The sequence below is a fragment of the Choristoneura fumiferana genome, chromosome Z (genome assembly GCF_025370935.1).
Source record: "Choristoneura fumiferana chromosome Z, NRCan_CFum_1, whole genome shotgun sequence".
NCBI classification, from domain to species: domain Eukaryota; kingdom Metazoa; phylum Arthropoda; class Insecta; order Lepidoptera; family Tortricidae; genus Choristoneura; species Choristoneura fumiferana.
In genome coordinates this window covers 30,761,478-30,789,410 of record NC_133472.1, presented here as the reverse complement: position 1 = coordinate 30,789,410, position 27,933 = coordinate 30,761,478, and the positions used below count along the sequence as shown (strand labels likewise).

Sequence of the window (27,933 nt, the reverse complement as noted above, 5' to 3'; positions counted from 1 at the left end):
GGCTCAATGTGCCCTACAATTTCCTTATAGGCTAATCATATAATTGTTAAGTTAACTAATAATAAAATATGATTTAATGGATAGTATGTTATTAATAATTAAGATTGGTTTTTGGAATCTTTTTGTATTTTTTATTTCAATTCCAAATTTATACTTTTACGGTCAATCCCGTAAAACCTAAATTGAAAATACAAACTGAAATATAGATGCACAGAAAAAACAGAAAAATAAGCCATCACTGGGAATCGAACCCAGGTTCTCGGTAATCCGTACCGCGTGCTATACCGCTACACCACTGATGGTCAACGGTACCGACACGAATTTCCCTTATGCACCTCACATCTCAGCTTGTTTGTTTCTTACTTAGTCACTTAAGCAGTGACGCTAGCGACATCTATGCCGTAGCCCTCATCGAGAAGCTTTTTTCGGCACTCCATTGGAACTAACCACTCGGAAAGAGATATCGTTACTAAGCAATCAAATTAAGATTGGTTTTTTGGAATCTTTTTGTATTTTTTATTTCAATTCCAAATTTTTACTTTTACGGTCATCCCGTAAAACCTAAATTGAAAATACAAACTGAAATATAGATGCACAGAAAAAACAGAAAAATAAGACCATCACTGGGAATCGAACCCAGGAAAAGCTTCTCGATGAGGGCTACGGCATAGATGTCGCTAGCGTCACTGCTTAAGTGACTAAGTAAGAAACAAACAAGCTGAGATGTGAGGTGCATAGGGGAAATTCGTGTCGGTACCGTTGACATCAGTGGTGTAGCGGTATAGCACGCGGTACGGATACCGAGGACCTGGGTTCGATTCCCAGTGATGGTCTTATTTTTCTGTTTTTTCTGTGCATCTATATTTCAGTTTGTATTTTCAATTTATTAATAATGTTTTAATTACAATGAAAAAAAGATAAAAAAACTATCACGTAATCGATTGTCCTTAGTCTAATTTTAGGGTTTAAATTCCTGAAGTCCCTACATCGTTTTTCCAGACACCCTGTATATACTCGTATCTAGACGACAAAAAGGGTCTAGTTAAATGGTAACTTTTTTTACTTATGTCATAAAACATGTACAAAGTTATTCCGTTGATTGAAGAAAAAAACATTTAACATTTCTTTTTTGTCTTTAAAAGATTAACTGTGCCGAGAAAACATCTTAAGCAGACACATAACGGCAAACATGCAGTTTGAAATGCAAAATTAAAAGTGAATTCAAACATTAAGTCTACTTTGCAACGGAAACGACAAGTTAAGCTCAGCAAAAGGCACACGGAGTGTAACTGTAACTTAATATACGAGTAGGTAAGTAATTTGTGTTTGGATAACAATATCAAGTAGAATATTTTTGGAGTTTACTTAGAAATATCATAAGGCTGTTGTTCTAGTTAATTACCTCCTGATACGGTTGGGAATAATTAGATTTTTTGCTCAGAGTGAGCCGCTAGGGGATTAATCAGTTAATGAGGCAGACACGTACGAGTTAACGAGCGCCTAATTATACCACGATTTATGGCAGAAACCTCCAGTTCCGCAGGTAACTGTGGCTTGAATATTACGAATAAACGAAATAAAGCCAATACAGTAAACTTGTTTAAAGGGCAGGTTGATGTACAAGCAGTTCGCGTACTTTTGGCTAAGCGGGGTATTTTTGCTCGAGCGTCACCTAAGATAGCAAACAACACAAGGGCGAAAATGTTCGCCTATGTAGTTGTGTAACTTGATAGCACTTCAAATTTACTCTTTCCTACTCACTTACTATTTTGCAACTGTGCACGAATCATAACCAGTCCTAATGCAGGTCGCAGGCTGCTTTTTTTAGGTTCACGTCACCGCAGTATGTAGGTATTGAAAACTGCATTAACTGCGCGTCGCGGGCCCGTCCGGGACGCGTAGGAGCACCCTCGCCAACACGTCCAGAGAAATACCCTTCCTCTTGTGTAAAGATAGAAATAAAAACATAAGAAATAGAAACATATCCGTTGCCACCGTGATATGAAGGTAAACTACTTACTATGATCAAACCTCCTTGGGTCAACTGTGGTGGTGGTAGGCGTGGTCGTGATATCTTCCTCGTCCTCATCGGGCTCTATGGTGGTGGTGGTGGTGGTGGTCCGGCGCCGGGTGCGCTGGCGGCCCGGCTTGCGAGGCGCGGGCGTGGGCCGCGCCGCCGTGGCGTTGCGCGGGGGCACCGTGGCCACGGACGTGCCGCCCGCGCTCTCCGCGAACACGAGCGCCACCAGTGACACGACGAGCAGCCGCGTCACTAGTGGCGCCAACCGCCACATCGTGCCTGGTAACAAATAATTACATTATAGTTATGTAGGTAGGTACTTTATACCCTAAAAGCGGTTTTGCACTACGTCCGATCCGAAACCGTGAAAGTACGGTCTGGACTGGAGTAGTCGTAGAACTATTTGTATGGTAGTGTGCGCACTAGATTGGAGAGCAATCGGATGACGGAATATTTTCACGGATTTGGATTGGACGTAGTGCGAAACCACCCTAACATGATCTTAAAGCCAGCAACAGACCTACCGATTCGATTCTGTTCTGTTCTAGGTATAAAAAAATTGGAATCAGAAGGCAAGACAGGATGCAATACAAAAGGTAACACACGTCACATACCTACCGACCCGGGTCGGCAAGAATGTGCGTAGGTGTAAGCAAGCAGCCTATAGTATCGCCGATTAGAAGGTTCTGGCTGGCCGGCGTGTGTGTGACGATAAACCCTTCTTCTTAAGAACAGAATACAGAACAAAGTCGGTAGCTCTGTGGCCGACCTAAAGCAGCGCGTGCACGAGTGACATTTTGTCACGTAACAAACATAGGCCACTCGTACTAAATGTCACTCATGCGAGTCGCACGTGCCTGGCCTAAGACTATATTTGCAGATTTCTTTCCATTGGAACGCTCCTTTCCGCGCGAAGATAATGAGAAATATTTTGTAAACATGTACTTTTTTTTAGATTGCCTACTTTTACGTAAAATTGACTGTGAAATATCTAAAATGTACCTATGCTTATCACCCGGAGTTAAGTAATCGCCGTCACCTATATTTTGATGATTTTTTTGTGAGAGGGTTTGCCAACCTTACCTAATGAAAAACCAATAAAAAATTCAATCAAATTGAGAACCTCCTTTTTTAATCGGTTAAAATAGCCCGTGATTTACCTGACAGTTCCTTATTTTTTGATCAATTGAAGTTTATTTTCTGTACCTATACAATTTTACCCGATTAAAAACGAAGAAGATTATGATAAATTAATTGAAAAAAAGTCGGTTGGTTTCAGACCTTCAGACTTAATACGTACGTACTATGGCTGCAAAAGTCGATGGACAATTCCAAAACATATCGTCTGACGCGAGAAACAGCGCCATCTATGTGTTTGAAGTGTATTAGCGGTATTACTTATTTACTAACTTAGTTAGTTTATTAATATCTCACTAGATGGCGCTGGCGCTGACCTTAAAAAAATATTTATACTCATGTTAGAAATTTTATATTTCGCTGCCGTAGTAACTAAATTATGTCCCTGCCTGGGTGGGACACCGTGAGATGATACCGCGAATCGCGTAACGACATTTTCTGTCTCTTTCGTACTTATCGTAAGAGAAGGAGAATATTATTATTCGCATTACTATCGTTCTTGTTCAATTGTTTGGTGTGTGTGAAGTTCCCAATCCACACTGGGCCCGCGTGGGAACTACGGCCCAAGCCTCTCATTCTGAGAGGAGGCCTGTGACCAGCAGTGGGACGTGTATCTATAGGCTGGGAGGCTGATGATAATGAAATTCTTTATTTATGATGACCCATGTTGCGAATGAGTGTCAACTTTAGTAATCTCCAAATCTAGCAGTAAATTTACAAAAACACAAACTCAATATTATCGCCTGGTGGGATTCGAACTTGTGACATACGAACGAAGAACGAAGTTCATAACCACTTGACCATATTACTGTTATCATAAGCGATGAAAATCGGATCTATATCGGGTCGTCTTAAAATTAATCGGTAAGTCATGCGTGTTTAACGAAACTTAAAGAGGGTAGACTGAAGATCTTCAAACTACCAGGCTAAGTTTTTATTACAGATTTTGCTACTTGTTCAGCTGCTTGCAACATCGTTTGATCGTCTCTTTCAGTTGAATCTGCTGATTATCGTAATTATTCTTTAAAATGAGTTCTCATCGCAATATTGAGATGGTTAAAAGTTGTGAAATTATTAATTTATATGAAGAAGGAAAAAATATGTCGGAAATTTGTAGAGAAATGTTAATGTGAGTTTTTTTTGGTTACGTTCATCCTACCAACTTCTTCATTAAAATGATATCTACGTTATATTATTTTATGTTTATTTATATTGTTACAGATAAAAACAGTTATATTGTGCAAGACTGGTTTAATCAACACAAAAATAATGTTAAAGTCGTTCCTTGGCCTGCCAGATCACCGGATTTAAATCCCATTGAAAAATTATGAGTTGTTATAACCATGTCCAACGTTGGGATAACAAAAATAAGCGAACTCCGGAAACATTAGAAGCCCACTGTGTAAAAATAAGGGACAGTATTCGCGGCTCTAATATGTGTGAAAATCTAGTTGCATCGATGCGATTCTTTTTGCAAGCAGTTATCGACAATCATGGTGGTTACAACAGTTATTAAAATAAAATTGATAGTTACGTGTAGACCGGGTTATATACTCAAACAATTATGTTATAATAAAATATATAAGGTGCGGATATTTTCAGGGTATGTAATTAATAACCTAATAATTAATTATACACATAAATTATTTAAGTATAGTGTGGTAATATTTTTTTGCTTCATACAAAAATACCATTCCGTTCAAAAAAATTCATCCTCGCATTAACATTAAATTAACTGTATTTTTTTTAATTTAATTTAATTGAAACCAATTAACGACGATGCAAATAATCGATCCTTAAAATATCCGCATCTGATTTCCTAGCACACTGTATTATATGAACCAAAATATTTATCTTTATTTGTGATCCTGTAGGTATCACTTTGTTATGAAAAGTAATTATTTGATTATTATGAACAAAACTTTTAATTATACCTTGATAGTTTTGTTTACTTATGTGATATAAGTGTGAAAGTTCAATATATGACTGTAATCTTATTATAACTGTCAGTAACACACTACAGTGGATCTACGCCATCAATTATTGATAAGTAAATGTTTAAAACTGGAAAACTTCAATTATTATAGTTTATATATAACGCGTACGAGTCTTATGATAACCCGGTCTCAGGTATAATTTACTTTCAAATACTATTTTTTATTGTGGTTCGGCTTCAATCCTCTTTCCAGAATCGGAATGAATACTTAAGCTAATACCTCAATAAAATGTTAAAATACAACTTTTGATCAGGTGCTAATAAAATAACTGAAAACCTCACACGACACACAGAAAATATTTTTCATTTATTTTAAGTTAGTTGTTGAAACATCCCTAAAACATTTAATTGGCGTATGAATTCGTAATATTTAGACTGGACACAATAAAAAAGGATTTAAAAACTCTAACACTACCTGATTTAAAACATAGTGTAATCGATTCTACTCTGTATTCTGCGCAAAGTACTTTCTGGTTTTCAGTTATTTAATTAATATATATAGTATATAATAACTGCGTCAATATTTAATGAATAGAAATATTGTTTTAGGAATAAAAATTTTATGTTTTAAACTTCAAAACGTGTATTATTTCTGTTGCAACGTTATCCTTTTTTCAGTTTTTTTTTATTTCCATATCAGTTATCTACAAATTAAAATAGAAACTTAAAAATAAAAAATAAGAACAAAAAACAATTCTGATATGTAGGATACGAACTTATGATCATTTACGAGTTTATCTAAGCAGCCGACCAACTCAGCTATCGGCACATTGCTGTTACGGGGATAAAATATCGATCATATCATAATAACTGTTTAACAGCGCCATCTAGTTCATTTCTTGTGAACACCTAACCAATCGTCAACTCTCGTGTTCAAACGATTATAGAACGTAAGGTGTCCATCCACTTATGCAGGCCATTGTACATAATATATGTAGGCACTCATTTGTCAGTAACATTGTACAAATTAAGAAATGTGAGCCTTTATAACCACACCGGAGCTTATATCATCGGCCAGGCATTTAATCATAGTCATTCGTAGTTCCCAAAAGTTCTCACTTTAAGAAGCTGCCTTAAGAAGCAACTGAAAACTATTTTTAGACAAGACCAGGTGACTCATAGAATGAGCCAAGTCTTCTTTAAATAAAAATCAAGCTGTTTTGTCGCTATGTTTCCGAGCCCTATGCCTGAGGTCTGAGTTACCTGCATAATATATACTTACTCTATTTGTTCTAACATGATTCAAATGACACATGATGTGAGGCGGTAATTTTTTTTCCAACAGAGATATAATCACATTAAAACTGCTGATTGCTTGAATAATTGAACTCAAATTCCCTAACTAATTGTTAAGTTACTGCGTAGGTACTGCGTTATATTGACGTACTTTCTTTAATGAGCGCCTTTACCATGTTGTTTCAATAGGCTGCAATTGCTAGAGGTGATCGATAAAAATAAAAGTAGAATAAACAAACTTATTATTAATTTGCAAGATTGTTCATCAGAGTCGGAAAGTGACACTCCAAGTGTTGAAAATTATATTTTAAAATTCAAATAATAATAAGTTCGATAGCTTTACGTTTAAACCAACAAATAATGCTATTGCTACTTTAAGCCAAAGACTTCAGTATCTTTAAGCACTAGGTAGGTACATGCAAAAGTATGGATAGTTTGCGTAACAGTAGGAGGGACTCTAGTTATGTCAGTTTGGTATCTGTAATTTGAATCATGTTAGAAAAAACAAAATACAGGTAAGTTTATTTATTGCAAGAAATAATTGTCCTGCTACTCAATGATATTTTTCTCTGTCGCTCTAGTCCAGTATGCTAAGTAACAGGTTCCGGAAGCCTCGCTAAGTTGCAATTAAAATGTTGAGCGGAGCAAAAGGACTTTGATCGGAGAGAAACTAATTGATGTGTGAAAAGCGTTCCAGTAAAGCAGAAATTCTTGATTTGTAATTAACGGTGATTTTTTTAAGCTTCAGAATAAAATATAATGCTTACCTTTAAACGAGCATTTCTTGGTGATATATTTACCTATCTATTGGTTTATTTCTTTAATTCCGTGATTTTGAAAACAGCTCTACGACTTTGATGAAATTTGTTATGTGGGGGGGTCAATCGATATAGCTTGGTCTTGTATTTATCTGGGTAAACGCATGTTTTCCTGTTTTAGCCAGAGCAAAGTGCGGACGTCTAGGTACGATATTAACTATAACTTCGAACATAAAAAAAACAATGAATGCGTCCATTTTAACTAAGTATTGCAATGATTCAGAAGATATTTATTTTCCAAAAACAATAACAAAACAATTCAATGAGCCAAGACCAAGTCTATCAATTTGGACGAATTTTTAATCTTGTAGAGCCATTTCTTAAAGTATCCGATATTTTTCGAAAACATTAGGTTCTGGCCAAAAATAGGTACTGGACAAAAATATTAAAATGTATATCAATTAAAAACAAGCAATACTCGTATCGCTTGTGAAGATAATTAATAAATTTGCGAAATCTTCCGATGAAGATTGCACAAATTCATCGTACAGCGAGATAATATCCAGGAGAAAAATTACATCGTTTTTTTAAGTACGTGGAGGGACTAAATTCCAACTGCACTTTGTTTTATTAAACCACACAGGGTTCATAAACAGACGCAGGGCGAGGGCGCGCCCTCGAGCGAGCGGGGAGAGTAGGTATACGGTAACCTTATGTAGCTAATTGTTACCCTAGCCAAAAGAAGCTGGGCGGCGTAATCTCATAACAAACATTTGTGCAGGTATGTATTACATACAGGTTAATGTAGATAACGTTTTTTTTAATAATTTAGTTTTTTTTTGTTTCGGCCAATTTACTTATTTCAGTGTGCGGACTTGAACAGGATTTTCAGCTAAATCCGTGACTTACCTACTAAGACAGACGTGATATAATTATTTGCACACCTACTGAAATTAAGTAATATTTATAAACATGATATTAAAAATTTAACTAGTTTTATGTTCATTAGATACTACTATCTAGGGTAGGTATATATGGAAGAAAAATAAATTTTAAAACTTAGGTCTAATATCGAATTAGAAAACTTACCCTCGCAAACAGCTAGGCGGAGTAAGGCTAGGTAAATGAATCGTTTCTATTGGTTCATGAAAAAAACATTCCTCGCAACAGATCCTCGCACATCTCTGGTGTAAACGCAGCCTTACTTTTACATCTGAACTGTTTCAAAAGTCAACACTTTAGTTTTGAATGCAGACTGGTACAGATAAGTATGTTATTCAGAGTTTCAATCGATATTTAGTCGAAACCAAAGGTTTGGTCAAATACTATTCATTATTGACAATCATACGCATCAGTGTATTTCAGTCATTGCGTGTACTTTTTAAAAATATTTTTTGGAATATTGTTGGGGCTATTTGCTTTTCCCCCTTGGATCTTGGGTCCTAAGGGTCACGGTTTTGGAGATGATTTTTTAAATGTTTTTTCTCAAATTTCCCGAAATCCCGCCTTTAGACGTTCGTAACTTTTTTATTATTGTATATAAAATTATAATTTGAATACTTGGTAGTACGAGTACATGTTTGTTTAAATAATAATAGTTTTTTTGTAATTGATATCTCAAATGGACGTAATACGAGGATTTTTACTCCAAATTTCTGTATCTATCTATGTATAGTTTATAGAATATGTGTAAATAAATTATATTTTAACTGTAAAATTTTTACTCCAAAAAATTATTGATTGTGTGAAAAAAAATCTATCTTCGAAATTCAACTAAAAAAACTAAACACAATTGAGCAGTTCATTTTTTTTAAATTACTTTTTTAGCTTATGACCTTCTAACGATATGCTATACATTGATAAAAAATAAATCTGAGTCAAATTACTGGGGTATTCCGTCAATAGGGCGAAAATTGTTCGGAGTCAGTGAGTAAAGAAACTTTATTTGTACGATCGGTAAATTGATCACTTCCTAATTTCGAATATTTAGTTGAGTTGAGATTATGCGCATTGATAAAATTAGTATTTTTTTTTTACAAAATTTTCTTTTAACAACAAGGATAATTAACACTAATGATTTTATAAGGAATTACAAAGAAATGTCAGGTTTTCCTAAAATTATTTTAACATTTCTTAGCTTTTCGCAACCGTCGCAGATGCTTTAAAAAATTAATGTTCCGTAGTCCAAAGGTTAGCGTACCTATATCAAGGCCAGCAAGCGATATCCAACTAGCCAAATGGACTTTTGCTGTAAAGAGAGCCCCCATACCTAAAATGGGCACCACTATGCCTATCATAATCTTTTCCCCACTTGGTATGTGTAAAAGCTTTTTTCTGTTTTATTGTATTTGAAGGTTTTAGGTGAAATGTCTCAATTACTTCTTGGGTACGCTACCTCGATCATGCTGGGAGTTGACAGGGGCCGGCAGCCAACACACTCGGACATACCTACTTGGTGACGACATTTCAACGGGATAGTGGTTCTTAGTGTGACGGTACAACAAGTGGACGTCTATTTTAACAGCGTTTATTTAGGGTTTTCAACTGTTTTCCTGTTGCCCAAATTGTATTTAAACAAACGGTGTTGATGTATAGTAATGTATTTCTCACTGAAATTAGGTCGTTTTGAAAAAATATTGCATAACGAAAATTAGTGAGTAAAGTGCTGAAAATGACCCGAGTCAAACGTTTGTTTTTTCAATAATAGAATAGAATGTATGTATGTATGTAAACTCTTTATTGAACATAAAAATACAAACACACAGAGAGACAACAAAGGCGAGCTTATCCCTAAAAAGGGATCTCTTCCAGCTAACCTAGTTAAGAGAAGACATTTTGTTATATAGAGGATAACCAGACAGTGAAAATTACGTGCGGTAAAGAGAAAAAACAGAAATACTCAAAAGAGAGAAAATAAAAACAAAATTATTTACATTAAATCCAACAATTACAAAAGCGAAACACAGTCTCGTCTCAGGTGTCAGTGTCTAGCTATAATTTCTTTAAACTTTCCCTGAACGAGGCCACAATTTCAAGTGTATGTGCAATAAATAAGCATTTTTCATTATCCTTTCAAAAACAGTGTAAAATTGACTTCTTTGTTCAAGCTCTGAGGAAATGATGCAAATAGTAAAAACTTTTATTATTTGTTCAATAGTAAACAAAGAGTCAAATCAAACTTGACGAAATCAAATGGTCGGCAAACTTATAAGTACAAGTTTGAGCGACTTTCATCGGTCTTCCAACTAGTTACAGAAATAAGTACTTATGCGTTGTTAGGAAGGGTGAACACTATGCTCGGTCAGCGGCTTTTGCTTGGGTTTTAGATTTTCTCTTTCCTTTACGACGAAGGTACAGTATGTTGTGCATCAAATTTTTAAGCTTCTATGGAAGGATCAAAAGGAAGGGTTATATTATATAGAAGGGTTATAGTTTCTGTATGTGTGTTAGTATTTTATGCTCTACTACAAGTAGTGAGTAAAATAATTTTGATTCACCGCCAAACATTTTACGTATTACAAGGTATATTATATTTTTCTCGTAAGTGACCCCTGTACATTCCAGATATATGTATGCCATGTATGTAGGTACTATTTGCTAACCTAGGTAGAAGTTAAACTACCAAGTAACGATATTACTTACTTATGTGTAAGTACCATGTTTAGCACGTAGTCACGCTTTATCCGTAACAGAAATAATAATTCGAATATCGCGCAGTACCTTCTCGTAAAATGGTGTACTTTTGTCTTTATATCAAATAATAGCTATTATCCTCGACTTTGTCTGCTAAGAATTCGTTTATCGCGTGCCCGCAGGAACTATACACGGGACAAAAACTGTCATATGTCCTTCTCACGGCCTCAAACTATGTCAATACGCAGACTTAACCTGTTTATGTTTTACGAATCACGTTTTATTGTATCTTTAGACTATTATGGAAACATAATCGTATTTATAAATTGAAGTAAAAACCGGCCAAGAGCGTGTCGGACACGCCCAAAATAGGGTTCCGTAGCCATTACGAAAAAAATAAGTAATATTTTTATAAGGATTACGTAACATATTTCCTTGAAAGTTTGATATACTTACTACCATCCTGAATTTTTTCAAATTTTTCCTCCCATCGGTTTATATTTTAGAGGGGGGGGGAGGGACGCTCGATTTTAATGAAAATTTGCACTTTAAAGTTGAATATTTCACAAACAGATCACTTAATATAAAAATCGTATCAGGAAACCCCTAATGATTTTAAAATACCTATCCAACGATACCCGAAACGGGACGTTGGACGAGAAAAAAAATCACCCCCACTTTACGTCTATGGGAGGTAAACTAAAAAATTTTTTTATGATTGATTAGTTGTACCATTTTGTCGGCATAGTTTACCTATATATCCGTGCAAAATTACAGCTTTCTAGCATTGATAGTCCCTGAGCAAAGCCGCGGATGTACAGACAGACAGACAGACATGGCGAAACTATAAAGGTTCCGTTTTTGCCATTTTGGCTCCGGAACCCTAAAAAGTGAGCATCGAACGGCCTCTATTAAATAGATTATTATTAGTAGCTACGTAGTTACTATTATCAATTCTATGAATTAAGTACAGCTTATCTTTATGGCTAAAGGATGGTAAAGTAACAGCAAACCTGTCCTCCTGACATAAACTTAATATTACTATATAAGTAGTACTTTTACTAGTAATATTAAATTTTTGGTCCTACCAGGTGTTTCTCGCTTGTTCTTGTATTTTCAAAAGTGTTACTGATGAAAACTTGAGTGAAATTGCCAGAGAAGTACAGATTATACTGTGTGAGCGACAAAATCATTCTTACACTGCTAGGACTGCCGCCATCTTGGACTGTAGGTATGAAAGTAAGTAGGTACAAGATATTGGTTTATGGATAACGTTAGGCGCTGTCTGGCAGGCGCGACTCCGCCCGTCCGCACTCAACGGAATACATTTACTGAACTCCCGCAGGACCAAGACTGAAAGCCTTCAAAGTTACAATCCACATCAATATTGTTCCCTTTTATTTGTTTTGTGCCTATATTAAAAATTAAAGAAGTGATGCAGCTTTCAACGACATTTTATCCTGAACGTATTATGCATCAATAATCATCCCGCACAACAAAAAGCCCCCCCCCCCTTAGGCCTCTTCAGTAAGTAATTGGGACACCAATGTAACAAGTTTTTTTATGCTCCAATTTTTTTTTCAGTGGCTAACGGATATTTTTAAAGTTTTTGTCTATTCATGGGAAACAAAGAAGCTCTTCTGCGACTGGCACTTTACAATGCCAAAAGATAGAAAACTTTTTCAGCACTGGGTTTGCGGTATGCTTAATAGTCCTTTTTACGGGTTTCATTCCATAAATTTCTTGACTTCAGTAGGCGCGCGCAATGAACTATCTGTTTAGTATTTTGAAACGCGTGCGTATACACTTCAATGAAAATGGTCACTCATTCAATCACTTTATAATTGAAAGTTTACATAATTATTTTCCCCGGTGAAACCGAGACTTGAGCAAGCTTTTGTGTCGTTACCAATCAGATTCCGTTTAAAAGATCAATGTTCGAGCAACTTTAATTAAATTCATTTCGCTATTGAATAAACTTAGTTTGAGCTCCTTGAACGTTTTGTAACGGAAGCACCGGCGAGCAATAATAACTTTGACAGTTATAACCTCCACGTTACTAAGTTTGCAGCGTGAGTTTGTGGCAAACGAAACTTTGACGCGACAGTTAAATATAGTCCGCCAGTTGGTAAATCATTCATCATGAATCTATACTAATATTATAAAAACAAAATTGTGTGTTTGTATGTTTGTCCGTCTCGAAACAGAGCGATGGATCGACGTGATATTTGGCATAGAGATAGTCTATGGGCCGGAGAGTGACATAGGCTACTTTAATCCCGGAAAAATGCAAATTTCCCGAGTGAACAGCGCGTGATAACCGAATTCCATGCGGGCAAAGCCGCGGGCAAAATCTACAGTAGGTGTGCTTACGTTATAATCCGGAATTAACTTCAATTTTTATTATTTACAGGATACGCTTAAGATATTATCTAGCGCATCGATTAGGTATTAGAGTGAGTGTAAACAGAAAAAAAATGATTTATTGTACAATCAACTTGAAACCAAATACAATGTTCAACGAGTATGGAAAGTTTGTACAGAGAAGTCGCGGGAATGGTCAAATATTCCAACCCCCAAACTAGGTATAGACCTGTCTTGGGGGCTGAGTTTGAGTAACTCCGGCTTCGGCGATATTTGTACACATACACAGTGATAAGGATCAGTACACTACTAGAAATACACTACTATTGACTATTAGACCCGGAGATGGTGACACAAAATATTAGATCATTTGTATCAGTATGGCGGTTCTTCAGGGGTCTAATTACGGAATGACAAAAAAAGAAAATGATGGTCATAGCGCTGGTACCTACAGGCGGCCCAATCGCGTGGGCGTTAATCGAACGTGTCGGATAAATAACGAGTGTCGAAGAATTTGTTCCACAAAAATGCTTGTATTTTCCGATAGTCGATAAAAAAAGTAGGTGGTAGCGTACATACTTCTCCGGGTGTATTCTGTTCGTTTAGATGTAATTCCATCTAAAAAAAAAATTCAGATTGTAAACATGGGACGGACGACTGTTGGACTTACGCCAAGATGACAATTTTTTTTAAGATTTGTACCAGTACAGCATTTGGGTTTTTGGAAATGATATGATACAATGTGACCCTTATTATATTTGCCATACTTCTAGTAGAGGGAAAAAGGCGCCACTTACGCCAAATCTTAATTTTTTTTTTAAATTAGCCACCTCCCACAGGTATGGCATTATCAGACTTCTATTTATGATCATACACCGAACTGTTAAAAAATTTTAGGCTGGTACAAATCGTTTTGCAAAAAAATAATTTTACTCCTTTGCGGCGGTATGGCGGCCATTGCGGAAACCGTCGGAAAAGTATGGCAAGGTGATTTCCGTGAATGGCTACTCGACGATGATTAGCTTCGCAAAAATTAGCCTGGTACAAATGGTTGATTTTTTTTAAATTAATGTATTCGCGTCGGTATGGCGGGCTGTAAGTCACACCGGAGAAGTGTGGCATTGCGCTTCCGCCTACTTTTTTTTTATCGACTATCGGCAAATACAAGCATTTTTGTGGAACAAATCGTTCGATACTCGTTATTTCTCCGACACGTTCGATTAACGCCCACGCGTTTGGGCCGCCGGTACCAGCGCTATGACCATCATTTTCTTTTTTGTCATTCCGTAATTAGACCCCTGAAGGACCGCCATACTGGTACAAATGATCTAATATTTTGTGTCACCATCTCCGGGTCTATATCGATTGCTTGAATTACCTACAGGGATAATACGGTGAACGCGGCTGAAGATTTTATAATACCGGCTTAATGTATCAATACAAGGCAAAGGACACCATTAATTATAGTCTACTAGCTTTTGCCCGCGGCTTCGCCTGCGTGGTTGTCGTGCGCTGTTCCCTCAGGAACTGTGCATGTTTCCGGGATAAAAAGTAGCCTGTATGTCACTCTCTGGCCCATAAAATATCTCTATGCCAAAAATCACGTCGATCCGTCGCTCCGTTTCGACGTGAAAGACGGACAAACATACAAACATTGTGGAAACGATCACTCACACACTTTTATTGTTAAGTTGAGAACTTAATGAACTTCAATATTATTACTTTGCTTTTTCACTATAAATTGTTTATGACAGCTACGTCTGTGCGTCAAGAAGGCGGGTTCTGCATGTTTACATACATGTGTCGCATAGATGTAGCTGTGATGTACGGTTTTTAGTGGAGAAGCAAGTTAATGAATAAATATCATGGGACAATTACACCAATTGATCTAGTACCAAAATTTTACTTTACTTAGCTTGTATTATTGTTCACTGATAATGGACTCCATAAAGTAACGTCTGAATCAAGTAATTGATTGAAAAACACATTTTAAAGGTAAAATTAGAAATAACGTGTCGAAATAAGCTTTTAGGTTAGGTACGTATAATATACTTAATTATGTCCGCGAGGAGCGCCATAGGTTTTAAACTCAACTTATCTCTGGAAATCTCCTTTAAGATTAGGCGAGCTCTATTGTACTGGGCCCCGCTTGATCGAGCACCAGCGCGCAGGTGGTCGATAAATGAAATTTCCCAGCAGAAGGAAATTGATTTTCATTCAGTATAGGAAAAAATCGACAACGCTTTCTTCGTCTTATTTCATCATGACGTGGGCAGACTCGTCTGAGGTGACTTCTGATTGACGACTTTGCTTTGCTATTTGCCGTACCGGTGAGCCAAGAGGGAACACTAAAACTAACACGACAATAACGTGACACTGTTATAAAACTAGGTTTACAATGAATTTTACTTATAATTCAGTAAAAAATATATAACAAGAAATAGAACCGACTACAATAAACCATGAAAATAAATTTCTACCAGTCTGAAGTCGGTGCCTCAGCACGAGCCAGCGGTTAAATTTGAGTTTTGCCCTCGACTTTACTAGGATACCATCATCAGATCTTGACTTTGTGACAATGGAACTACTACCTAAGAAAAATACTCTTTCGCATAAAAGAAGAATTTTGAAAATCGGTCCACAATTGACTGAGTAATCGGTGAACATAAATACATAAAAAAATACGAACATTGGAACATAGAACCTCCTCCTTTTTGAAGTCGGTTAAAAATGCATTAATTTGGATTTAAAGTTCTTAATTATGACTAATAAAACTCACGTTGACCAAGGTAATACGCAGTTACGTTGTACTCAAAAACTTTTTTGCTTTCACGCCAGAATACCCCTTTACCCGATTTATGACGTCGCCGTGCATTTGAATAAGTTTACCATAAAAATAGGCATTCTGTGGCCAGAAACTTTGGCAATAAAATGCAAATGGTGACGCTCAGATGCGGCTGTGCGGCTGCGAGCCAGGGGGTCTACAACGAAATTCGAAAATCGAAGTTCGTATCGTACCGTTCCTCTCACTCTCGTATTGAATAACATAAGCTTCAGCGGGACGGCAAGAGACGAAGTTCGAATTTTGCACTTCGTAGTATAGGGTCAGACGTAGGCGGAGGGCTACCGGATGTCAGGAGGGTTGGGGTATGCCACGTTATTTATCGAGCCTAAGGGTTTACACGTCGCGCTTCAAAGACGCACTTCCTGCGGCCCGGTAACTTTGTTAAAAGTTTTACGTGAAAATGGTAAACTATGATACGTTTTCTGGATATAGTTTTAGTACTTGATGTGCTTAATTATTAATCTAACAAGTTTAACTGAATAGAACGGAACTGTGTTTCGTAAAAATTTACCTAGAACCTATTTTTTTTCAGTTAGGTAGTTCACCTGTTGAAAATGGCATATCTAAACACCACACCTAGGTATAAATTGAAATGTTAAGTTATTATTATTGAATTTCATATTGCATTCGATTTATGTATGTATTTAAAAATCTAAAAATCAATTAGTCGTTCAATCGTGGATGGTAAGGATCCTATAAAATTAGTACGGTAGGCGTTGTCTGTTTTTTCTATCCAAATTATTAACAAGGATACTGCTTGTATTTTTATGTGCGCTTATTAGACTTTTGATGAGTGTTGAATACCTTCATACAATTTTTATTCAGTGGCAAATAAACTACTGTAAAATAGTATTAAATGAAAATTGGAATTCCTTCCTACGGCTAAACGTTTGGCAATAAGTGCGGGCAAACATGTGCAAGCATTTCCAAGCGTACTTAAGCAATCTCCTCTGTAGTGTAGGTTTAGGATCCAGCACGGTTCGTTACTTCAGCCGAATCGTCAATATTATTTTGTCTGACATGGAAAGAGAAATATTTAAATTTATATTTATTTAAACAAATAATGGTAAGTTTAACTATAAAGTTATAAACATACATTACCTTTAAGTCCTCACATGATTGTTTTGGGTTTCAATACAACAAGGCGCTGATTTGATCATACACAGTGGCCATTTTTTAAAATAATACATCACTAGCTTCCGTCGCTAATAATGAAATCATGAAAGTCTAACGGTGTTCTCTTAACCGTTGGCAGGGGTACCTTCCGTTTTCGAGTTCAATGAACTCGGACACAATTAGACTACCTACAACTAGAATGGAGTAGGCTTCGACTCCTACGTCATTGTCAACAGTGGCACGATCATCTCGCTGTTGATTAAGCTACTAACACTGAAGCGTGTGGATGCGCTGTAGATTGGAATTGATCACGCACGATTCAACAAGATACTGCTATTATGCTGGTGCACATCAGTACCCTTAGTGTAAGTTTTCGGTTACAAAATACGTCTCGATCACGTTTGCGTTAAAATCTCAATTTATATGGAAACACGAACAGTGCCTCTAGCGAAACGTTTGCGATGTTCGTGTTTCCATACAAATTGAGATTTTAACGCGAACGCGATCGAGACGTATTTTGTAACCGAAAACTTACACTAAGGGCACTGGTAAATGGAGTATTTGAACGATCGTGCGTGATAAGTAATACTTGAGAATATGTTTTCTCAGATTCCAGTGTTTGATTTTTATCAGGTACTCGTAGATAGTTAGAATATGTCGTAAATAAAGCCGTGGTAGCCTAGTAGCTTGTGGGTTCAAACCCGCGATTCACACCTCTGTTTTTCGAAATTCATGAGTGAAATTTACACTTAGAAAGAAAAACCGGCTAAGAGCGTGTCGGACACGCCAAATAGGGTTCCGTAGCCATTAAGAAAAAATTAAGTAATATTTTTCTAAGGGTTTCGTATTTTATACGGAATCTTCAAAGTTTAGGTATACTTTATCAGGCTGAGGCTGCTATTTAAGAGTAAAACTACTAATAATTCTCAAGCAAACTTAGATGTTATAGTTTTCCTTGAAAGTTTGTTATACTTACGAACCTCCTGAATTTTTTCAAATTTTACGACCCCTGGTTTAGATTTTAGAGGGGGGGGGACGCTCGATTTTAATGAGAATTTGCACTTAAGTTGAATATTTCGCAAAAATAAATAATCGAAAAATAGTCTTAGCAAACCCCTAATGGTTTTATAAGAACTATCCAACGATACCCCACACTATAGGCTATAGGGTATAGGGACGGACGGACAGACAGACAGAAAGACATGGCGAAACTATAAGTTCCGTTTTTGCCATTTTGGCTCCGGGACCCTAAAAATTACACTTTTATTCGTGAAATGTATATTTTATAGATGTTATAAAGAAAAGCACAAAAAGAAACCAATCATCATGAAATGGTCTCTACTCAGCATGATGTCGGCCTAGATGCTGACACTGGTCTTCTGTTTGAACAATTTAAAATTTACTACATGCACGGCCCCACGTGGATACTACAGGCCAGCCTAGCGTTGGGACGAGTTTCTACATCTCTGATCTATGCCCAAGATGATGAGTTAAAAAATGATCCTCGAGTTGATAATTGTTTTATTTCAGAACTCACGTCTTTTTTTGTTTTACACAGAATGACAACAACAATCTGTTATCACCAATAATCACAGCGGAGGTATTTTCGACATCGATGGCGTACGACGAACAAGATTGATAACCAACAACAGCATCATCTGATGGATCTCGCTATCTATCCGGAGTGACGGGAGGGACGTGCGTGAGACGTATTCCAGAAATTGACTACCATAGAGGCCAATGCATACTCGGCATTCGGTTCTTTACGAAAACGCTCAAAAAGAGCATGTTGAGTATGCAGCGACATCAGTTGGACGAGCCTTGGCAAACATGCTTGTTTACGCAAACGTGAGATGGCATTTAGCCATGTCAGACTAGATTTTATGGTAGGCATAAAGCCTTCATTGAAAATGAAAGATTATTTCATTTTATATCTGTTACACAGCTAGTTTAGACCTGTGTAGTGTGAGATCATTCAAAAAGTAGTCTGGCAATAGAAAACTTCTGACTTAGTCTGTCGAATTATTCTGATTACCTTTTCTGGAAGTTCTAAGATCTCTCAACCCATTTGGTTTCTGATCCATTGTAGAACGTTCGCACAGTAAGTGTCATAATGATTTTCCTTGTTAGGGAATGCGATGTCACTGTGAAATATTCTGTGAAAAGGTTCTACAGAGAGTCACGATTCATTTGATTCGATAGCACATATGTTGAGATAGCTGCAGAGTTACAGTTAAATAAAGTGAGGACTAAGAAAGCTCTATCCTTTTCTTGTTATTGCTGGGCACTAAGCTTGAGCTTATGTCAAGATATGTCATCTAGTAAGCCCATACTTCTTTTTTAATATTTTTACTAATGTTAGACGGAGTATGTATTCGATTTTTTTTGCAATTTTCCTGTCGACATTAGAATTTACAACATACTATATATTTATGCCAATTTCATGAATATTCCATTCCATCCAACAGTGTTATACTGAATATAAAAATACAAAAGCGAAGTTATATTACATAACTACATTCAATTTACTTATTTGGTCGATTCCATGTTCTAAAAAAATTAAAGTAGGTACCTACAAAAATAAATTTATTGTTTATTCACTAGATTTTGGAAACTAATAAATGAACAAGCTATAAGTGACATAGTTCATTCATTAGAAAAGGAGGTGGATTTGGAGGAGTTGAATCAGTTAATGATTATGAACCTATATTTTAAGTTTGTTCGAATAGGTACTAGCCTATCGGTTGATATTGGTACAGAGTTTGGTATTATTAACAATTGTTTCTTCGTGACCTGACTACGAAGCTTAAGGTCCCGGGTTCGATTCCCGCGTCGGGGCAGATATTTGTATGAAAAATACGAATGTTTGTTCTCGGGTCTTGGGTGTTTAATATGTATTTAAGTAAGTATCTATCTAAATAATTATATTTATCCGTTGCTTAGTACCCATAACACAAGCTTTGCTAAGCTTACTTTGGGACTAGGTTAATTGGTGTGAATTGTCCCGTGATATTTATTTATTTATTCGTGGAAGCGGCGGCAGAGATGATGGAGTTGATTAAAGAAAGCTTGTTGGTTTGTTCGGGGATTTAATATAACTGAATTCACCGGTACATGAAATTCTACTTACTCCGAATTGAACTTTATCTCCTTAAACAAGACAAAAGAATGACGATATTTTGTCGACGCCGTGAAAAATAAAATGAATCAAACCGGCTGTAAAACGAAAAAGTCTGCATATTTCTAAATCTTTTACGGAGTCTTTTCGAACTATCACAAAGGGAAATACATTTCGTAACTGGCAGGTGGCTGTATTCATTCTGATCAATGCGTCCCCCTGGACCCAGAAAAATGTTTTAAGGTACGGAGGCTCTGCGGGGCGCGTAATTAAATAAAGGGGAACATCAAAAGTGGGTTTTTCTATTACAGAAAATGATCACTGAGATATACAACGTGCTATTATTGATTTCTGTTAACTTTAAGGGGACGTTTATTAGGTCAAATGAAGTTAATTACCCCAAGACACTAGTAGCCTAAGTCTTGCTATTCAAAGATAATATATCTATTAAAGAATGCTACTAATTAGCCCGTCATGCTTATTTCGTATTGTCAGATGATAGGCTGACAAGTGGAGCCTTATAAAAATACCTATGGCATGTTTACGTTAATTTGTATTCAATTCACTTTTGTTCCTACGTCTTGTATACTTAATTATATATAATATATACACATACACAGGCTATCTAAATAACAATGTACGAACTTCAGGAGGTGATAGATTGGAGTATGGGAAATATTTTTAACCCTTAATGCCTTAATCAAATGTGTGGTATATTTTTTATAAATATCCCGAACAAGGAAAGGTGCCGTACAAATTAGACAAAAAGTCACACGTCATAGGACTAAGACATTAAGGGGCTGTTTCACCACCCATTGATTAATTTTAACTGGCGGATAAATGTGATGCCGTCTCCGTCTATTCGAACAAAACAAACGGAGACGGCATCACATTTATCCGCCATTTAAAATTAATCAATGGGTGGTAAATCAGCCCCTTAGAGTTCTAAATCGTCCTAATTAATACTCATCACCTCAGTATCACCTCACGAAGTTCCGACAAAGGTATGCCGGACACTTTGTATAATGTTAATTTGACTAGACTAGATAGGCCGTGATATTTTTGATATCCGTTAACTTTAAGGGGACAATCTACAGGTCAAGTGAAGTTAATTTCTCTAAGACACTAGTAGCCTAACTCTTACTGTTTAAAAGACAATCAAGAGTTAAGATTATTAATTATTGGCAGTAAAACAGCGTAAAGTCCATAACTAATCCGTGTTTAATTCACACAATATTTAGCAAATTAAAGTTAAATATGTGGATTTTTTGATGCCTCTCTTATATTCACGTAAATGTCACTTTTCAAGTATGTTTATTTTACAACTAAAATTTACCCGCGGCTTCGCACGCGTAAACTATTCGATCTGCTAGTTACCATTAAAATTCCGGGATTTTACAACATTCCCCTGGGAATTCCCTAAATTTATATCGTGGTATTCATTGAGGATGTGTTATGAAAAACTGTCCAAAATTTCAAGACTTAATCCAGCGGTTGAAATTTCAAGATGTTATCCCTATCCCGTGGGAATATTGGGATAAGAAGTAGCATATATATTATTCCAGGGGTCCAGCTACCTACATACCAAGTTTCATGACTCTAAGCCAAACGGTTGTTATTTCAGGATTTTATCTCTATCCCGTGAGAATAACGGGATAAACAGTAGCCTATGTGTTATTTAGACGTCCAGCTACCTACATATGAAATTGCATGATTCTAAGCCCCGCGATTGTATATTGTGTGATTCAATCTCTATTCCGTAGGAAAATCGGGATAAAAAGTATTCTATGTTTTAATTCAGGTTATAAACTAAGTTTTTGCCAAATTTCATCCAAAGCCGTTTCAGCGTGAAGAAGTAACAAACATACCTACTGACTCACTCACAAACTTTCGCATTTATAATATTAGTAAGATTTAACAATTAACAATGAACGTGAACCTATTACGAATATATGCAAAGAAAAATGATTTTTATTTTCAGGTAGTTCATATCAATGAACTTAGTCGTCTGCCGAAGTTAACGGATATAAAAAAATACACAGTGTATACAAAGCCTCTTCATAACAATGTTAAATTAAAAAATACTACTGTCATGTCAGAGGTAGCTTTTTGCTGTCAAAAATATGTACAACGTAGCCTTTTTACGATATATATTTCAACGTTAGCGGTTTCAAACTTTCTCGTGGTCTTTACTGAGGTACAGAGAGAGGCCCGACCCTCTATGTAATTAAGGCCCCGCAGCGTCAACTTTACTGTGATGTGGGTTTAAAACTGTAAACACAGGGTCCCTATACCTGTCCAAACATCTTGCTTACACTTAAAATAGTGGTATAGCAAAACCTCCTTGGCTTCACTGCAAAACTTCGACTGCAAACTAGAGGAAACCTTTAGAAATTATTTTGAAAATTATGCAGTGGTTTACCTGTAAAGCGTATTAGCCTGAATGAGGTTACGAGTACCAACTGATTGCCTCTTTGACGGTTTCTGTATAACTTAAATCTTTTTTCTACAGTATACGTTGCGTACGTTATTGTTTATTACTCTTTAGGAACGTTCACTTAATCAAAACTTCTGCTTGGTCTTTCATGAAAACCAAACAAGTGCGTGTCGGGAATGTCAACAAGGTTAGTTTCTAGAGTCATATCAGCATCATGAGATAATAAAGTTTATCATCTCTTTTACTACTTGACCGCTAAGCGTCAAGAATGTAACACATGTATTTATCTATATAAGTATTTTTATCCGTTGCCTAGTATCCATAGCACAAGCTTTACTTAGTTTGGGACTAGGTCAATTGGTATCAAGTGTCCCATGATATTTATTTATTTATTTAAATATTTTGGTGGCATTCAAACGTCTCTCAAATATTTATTTAGTAGCTGAACATTCGAGAAGCTCAAAAGTATCTACATACATACAATTTACATTAAAATTGCATTTGCAGAAACATAGATGTTTTGGCGCTCTTAAATTGACCCGAAGCTCAGCAGTTTTATCAAATGTGAACACAGTGCTCTGAAATTGGTTGCCAATGACAGAATAAATGTCTATATTGTATCTTATGGCCCTCTCTGATAACTGAAAACTATTCAATTGACGTAGCGTCTAATACTTACCGCTTTTTAAACTAGGTATTCGGGTAATTTACTAATTTACCACTGCCACGAAAATTGCACATCAGATTGGCACTTCCCTCTTCAGCAAGTAGTAGCACCTTATGTAATAAAATGACCGTCCAGATTGCTACCACTATCTCGTTCGCTAATCCTGCCGCCAAGCAGCAGCGTTTGTGCTGCGCTGTGCTCTATGGTGTTCAGGTGGTGCAGTCGTGCTCAATTACCATCACGTGAACACTCGCTTATTTTAAAGGTAAGTGATCAACTCCGCTCATGGACACCTACAGCATTATTAAGACTGCGGGTGCGTTGCCGGCCTAAAAATGGGGGGGGGGTTTATCGCTGACTCGAAAATAGATCAAAACTCTATGCCAGTTTCAGATGACCTAGAAAGTTCAAATTTGACATCCAAATAGGTAGTTGGGAGAATACAAAGCTTAAGAAATAAATCAGAAACTAGTAAATTTTTGTTATTTTATTATAATTTTTAAGTTAAATTATTTCTGTACAAAAAGTATTGATATTCCATCACGAATTATATTATAGCCTTCTCAATTTCTAAAGCTGTAAGTTCTTATTTTATTCTTCCGACAATTTGGCTTGCTGGTAGAAACTAGCCATAGAACATAGGGCTCTTCCGTGACTGTTTTAGTAGGTACATAATAATAACTTGTATATTAATTTGTATATTTGTGGGACGATTGTTACTCGCGTCCGCAGGAGAAACCCACCACAACCCTGCACGTGTCCCCTGGGTGGTGCTAAACGAGTGATAACATTAAGGCGATATACAAATAGGCAAAGATGGCGATATATATGTTTATAAGCCTATTTTAAATGTATGCCATACGATTAAATAAATAAATAATAATTTGTATATGAGAACTAGCCAAGTCAGACCTTAGGCTCCAATATATTATCCTAAGTTATGTTCTTATAAGAAGAAATGATATTTTAAGTTGTTATAAAATATTTTATAGTGTTATAAATAAATTTCAGGACTGGCACCCATTTAAATCACACTTATTTTGTCGTTAACGTCAACAATAAGGCATAAGTATATCATAATATTAAACTTGGCTCTCATTTCACATTTATGTTTTGATGGATAAACTTCTCTACATTCACTAAATTTTTTGTACAGATGCTATCGAACCTGTAACTTAATTCAACATTCAGAAAGTCTGATTAAAGATTATTAGTTTTCCAAGTTACGACTAGACCCTGAAGAGTCTGTACGTCAGAAGTCTGCCTGTCACATTTCAGTACGTCAATTTGCCGTCGAATTCTGAAGAATTATCCTCGAAATCGCGGAGAAATTTTAGAGGCAGCTCAACCAGTGCGCGGGAAATGGTAACCTAATTTTGTTGTACGCCGTCGGAATGGCATCCACGCCGGCGCTTCGCCTCGACGTGTGATGTTCGTGAAGCCATTAGATTCGATCGGAAATGGAAAATTTGTTGTTATTGCAACCAACAATCTGCGCAAAGATCATTCCGTAATTCAATACACGATACGTGCCAGCCGCGGCCCTATCGCATCTGCGATCGTACGCTTCGTACAAAAGAAGTTAAAGAAAATCATCTCTAAGTACGGAAGCTTTTCCATAATTTGGGAACTTTATAATAATTATGAAATGAGAGGAGCAATGTCAATGGAGTTGCATTATTTGCAAACTAGCTTTCAGTCCACGGCATTGCTCCCGTGGAAAAATAATAAAACTGGCTAGCTCTCAAAATGTGCTTAGAATTTACAAAAATCCTTTCTTAGTTTAGTTTATTTATTAATTTAATATAAGATTACATTATAATTTACATAAATGTCAGTTAGTGTCAGTGCTCCTCATATGGTGCCAAAAGAATGTTCTTGTAAAATTTGAAGTCCCTGCTGGCTTCTGTGGTTAGGCGATGCGTTGTTTATCTATCACTAAGTCAGTCAATCGGGCATTGATATTATGGAGCAGTGTTTTTAAAATTTTTTCATGGCCCCCTTTTGATTTGAAAAATATTTGACAACCCCCTGCTTACCGTCACTTACAGTTAATTGTATTATCTTATGGTGATAATATAAACATTGAATAATCATACGCAATAACGGTGAGAGTATTTTAATGATACTGCGGCCCCCCGGGGGGTCGCGACCCACAGATTGAAAAACACTGTTATAACTAGAGTTTTGTTTTGTTTCATTTACAAATAACATCTCTCCCCTATATGATTTAAGAATAAAATATATTTGCAAACGTCTGTCTGCTCCACGCTTGAAATTCCGTAACAGTAGCATTACTTTCATTTCACTGAACAGGAACACGAAAGATTGACACAGTGTTTAAAAAAAAACCCTCTCGATGTTTAACGCTTTGTAAAGCGTTGTAGCGCGAATGTTAACAGCCCGAACGTTGCAAAGCTTCCCTCTAAAAAAGGATTTCATGGTTCCTTGGGTTAATCTTCAGAAGGTACTATCAGAAAAAACTTTATTATTTTGATAGTCCAAATTTTGATACTGAGTTAAACTTTATTATTTGTACGTAAATTGAATCTAGGAAATAACCGTTTATTGATCGAAACCGTGTTTAAAAGTAAATATCAAACCGATTAAAAAAATCCCTCTGATTCCGGCCAATTTTGATTTCGGCAATACTCAAAGTTTCCACGAGACGCTGACGAAGTTGTGAACAATTGCTAGTATTTAATAAACTAGTTCGGAACCATTTGCTCGAAAAACAAAATGACCTCCGATGAAAAAATAAATGTTCATACACAGGCACACACACGCACGCATGCACGCACACACACACACACACACACACACACACACACACACACACACACACACACACACACACACACACACACACACACACACAAATCACCAATGTTATTTTTAATACCTATAATGATTATGATTACCTACTCAATTTTGGGTCGAAGCAAGCCTTTTTGAAGGTTGAACCTCGCAGATTCAAAAAATACCCGCGCTAACAAGAGTATCAGCCGACAAGTTGTTTATGTGTAGACATAAATAATAAACCCTAGTTTTTACTTCGCTTATGATAAGTAAGTAAGTTCTTATTTTTATGCCATATACAGTGTGATTAAGACAGGTACGGAGGGTTTGGAGCGCAGGCATTCGTTTACAGGTGAGCGGGAAGCTTCGTTATTTTCCTCGAGTTTCCCCATTTTTGTCAAGCAGCGCGGTGCGGAGGTCCGCACAGGACGGGAGAGGTACACGGCTTTTTACTTACGTAATATTACTTTGGTGCAGGTGTTTCGGCATGTTAATGCAGTACCCACTCTAAGCGGGTTGTTCGCAAATAATAACACCCGGTTTTCATTGAGTGGTGCTGCGGGAATATTATTAGTGTCATATTGGTAACTGTATTGTTTATGGCACTTTTACGTATATGAAATGGATCTATTATAATTGGAATACGAGTATGTATGAATTCAAAACTAAATCGGTTTATTGCTTCGATTAAATATTAAAATATTTATGCAGTAAATCTAATAAATATATGTACTGAACTGGTTTAAATATATATATTACACGAATCCCAGATTGTGATACCCAACCTTTGTTTTAATTACTGAGATAGCGTAAAAATAAAGTGTCAATTGTCTAAAAATAAAAATATTTTTGTTTACTGTACAAATAGTAAAAGAGTTAAACTTTGCTTCTGTTTTTTTGTACGTAGGGATAATATCTGAACTACAAGAACCTGTTCGCCTCTTTTCTTTTTCAGCTATAAATACACATGAATCTCAATGATTGTCAATTGTGTTTGTTTTGCTATTTTTGTACAATAAAGAGTTTTCATATAAACATAAATACCTATTTGAAAAATGGTTTTACTAAATGGAAAGCTACAGTGTTCTTGATAACACAACCTACTTGTTACCCTGGGAAAGTGCAAAATTTCCATGGGACGTAGGAGAAGTTGCAGGTAACAGATTGGTAGGTATAATGTTATCTTATTTTGTCAAATAAAGAACAATGTTAGCATATAAATAACGAAAAGAACCACCTATATATTTAATTTTATCTGATTCACATATACAATGTCTCTTTGAACAAGAAACGTGTAAAATTGTGCAACTGACTGCTATAGGCATATGTAAAAATAAGGCTTCAAAATAATTCTAAAATCACTTAAATCCTCGCGAGACACTTGATAAAATTACTAAAATTAAAACGGTTCAACTCACGATTATAAGTCAGGAACGGTCCGACTAGTTTCGATCTTTTCAGGAGATGTTTTTCACTGGTGAGTGCATTCACGACGGTGGCGCTCCCCGCACTAATCCTCAACTCTAATTCCTGCCTTATAATCGTGAGTTGAACAATTTAATTTTTGTAATTTTAAAATCATCAAATCATTTACATGACATGTAACTTTTCGATATTCCTAACATATAAACATATGTGTTGAGAGTTGTTTATCGCGAACATCTTCGTCATCTGTTTAGTTGTCAGGTTTTCGGTGCTACGGAGCTTTACAAAGCCCGTATTGGATAGGTTGGTTTCATTTTGTAGCAGCGACGCAACAAGCGAGCTCGTGATGGTGAGCGACACCAGTGCATGCAGTGGCACGCCT

General features: G+C 36.4%; 1 protein-coding gene across 1 annotated transcript in view; it reads right to left on the bottom strand.

Annotated features, from left to right (window-relative positions):
• Nucleotides 1-27,933, bottom strand: part of LOC141434114 (discoidin domain-containing receptor 2-like) — a 316,685-nt gene that overhangs the window by 163,469 nt on the left and 125,283 nt on the right. Inside the window, exon 2 of the mRNA XM_074096403.1 lies at nucleotides 2,021-2,299. Within this exon, the coding sequence (XP_073952504.1) occupies nucleotides 2,021-2,294 (274 nt within the window). The 5' untranslated portion in view covers nucleotides 2,295-2,299. The remainder of the gene's footprint in view (nucleotides 1-2,020; nucleotides 2,300-27,933) is intronic.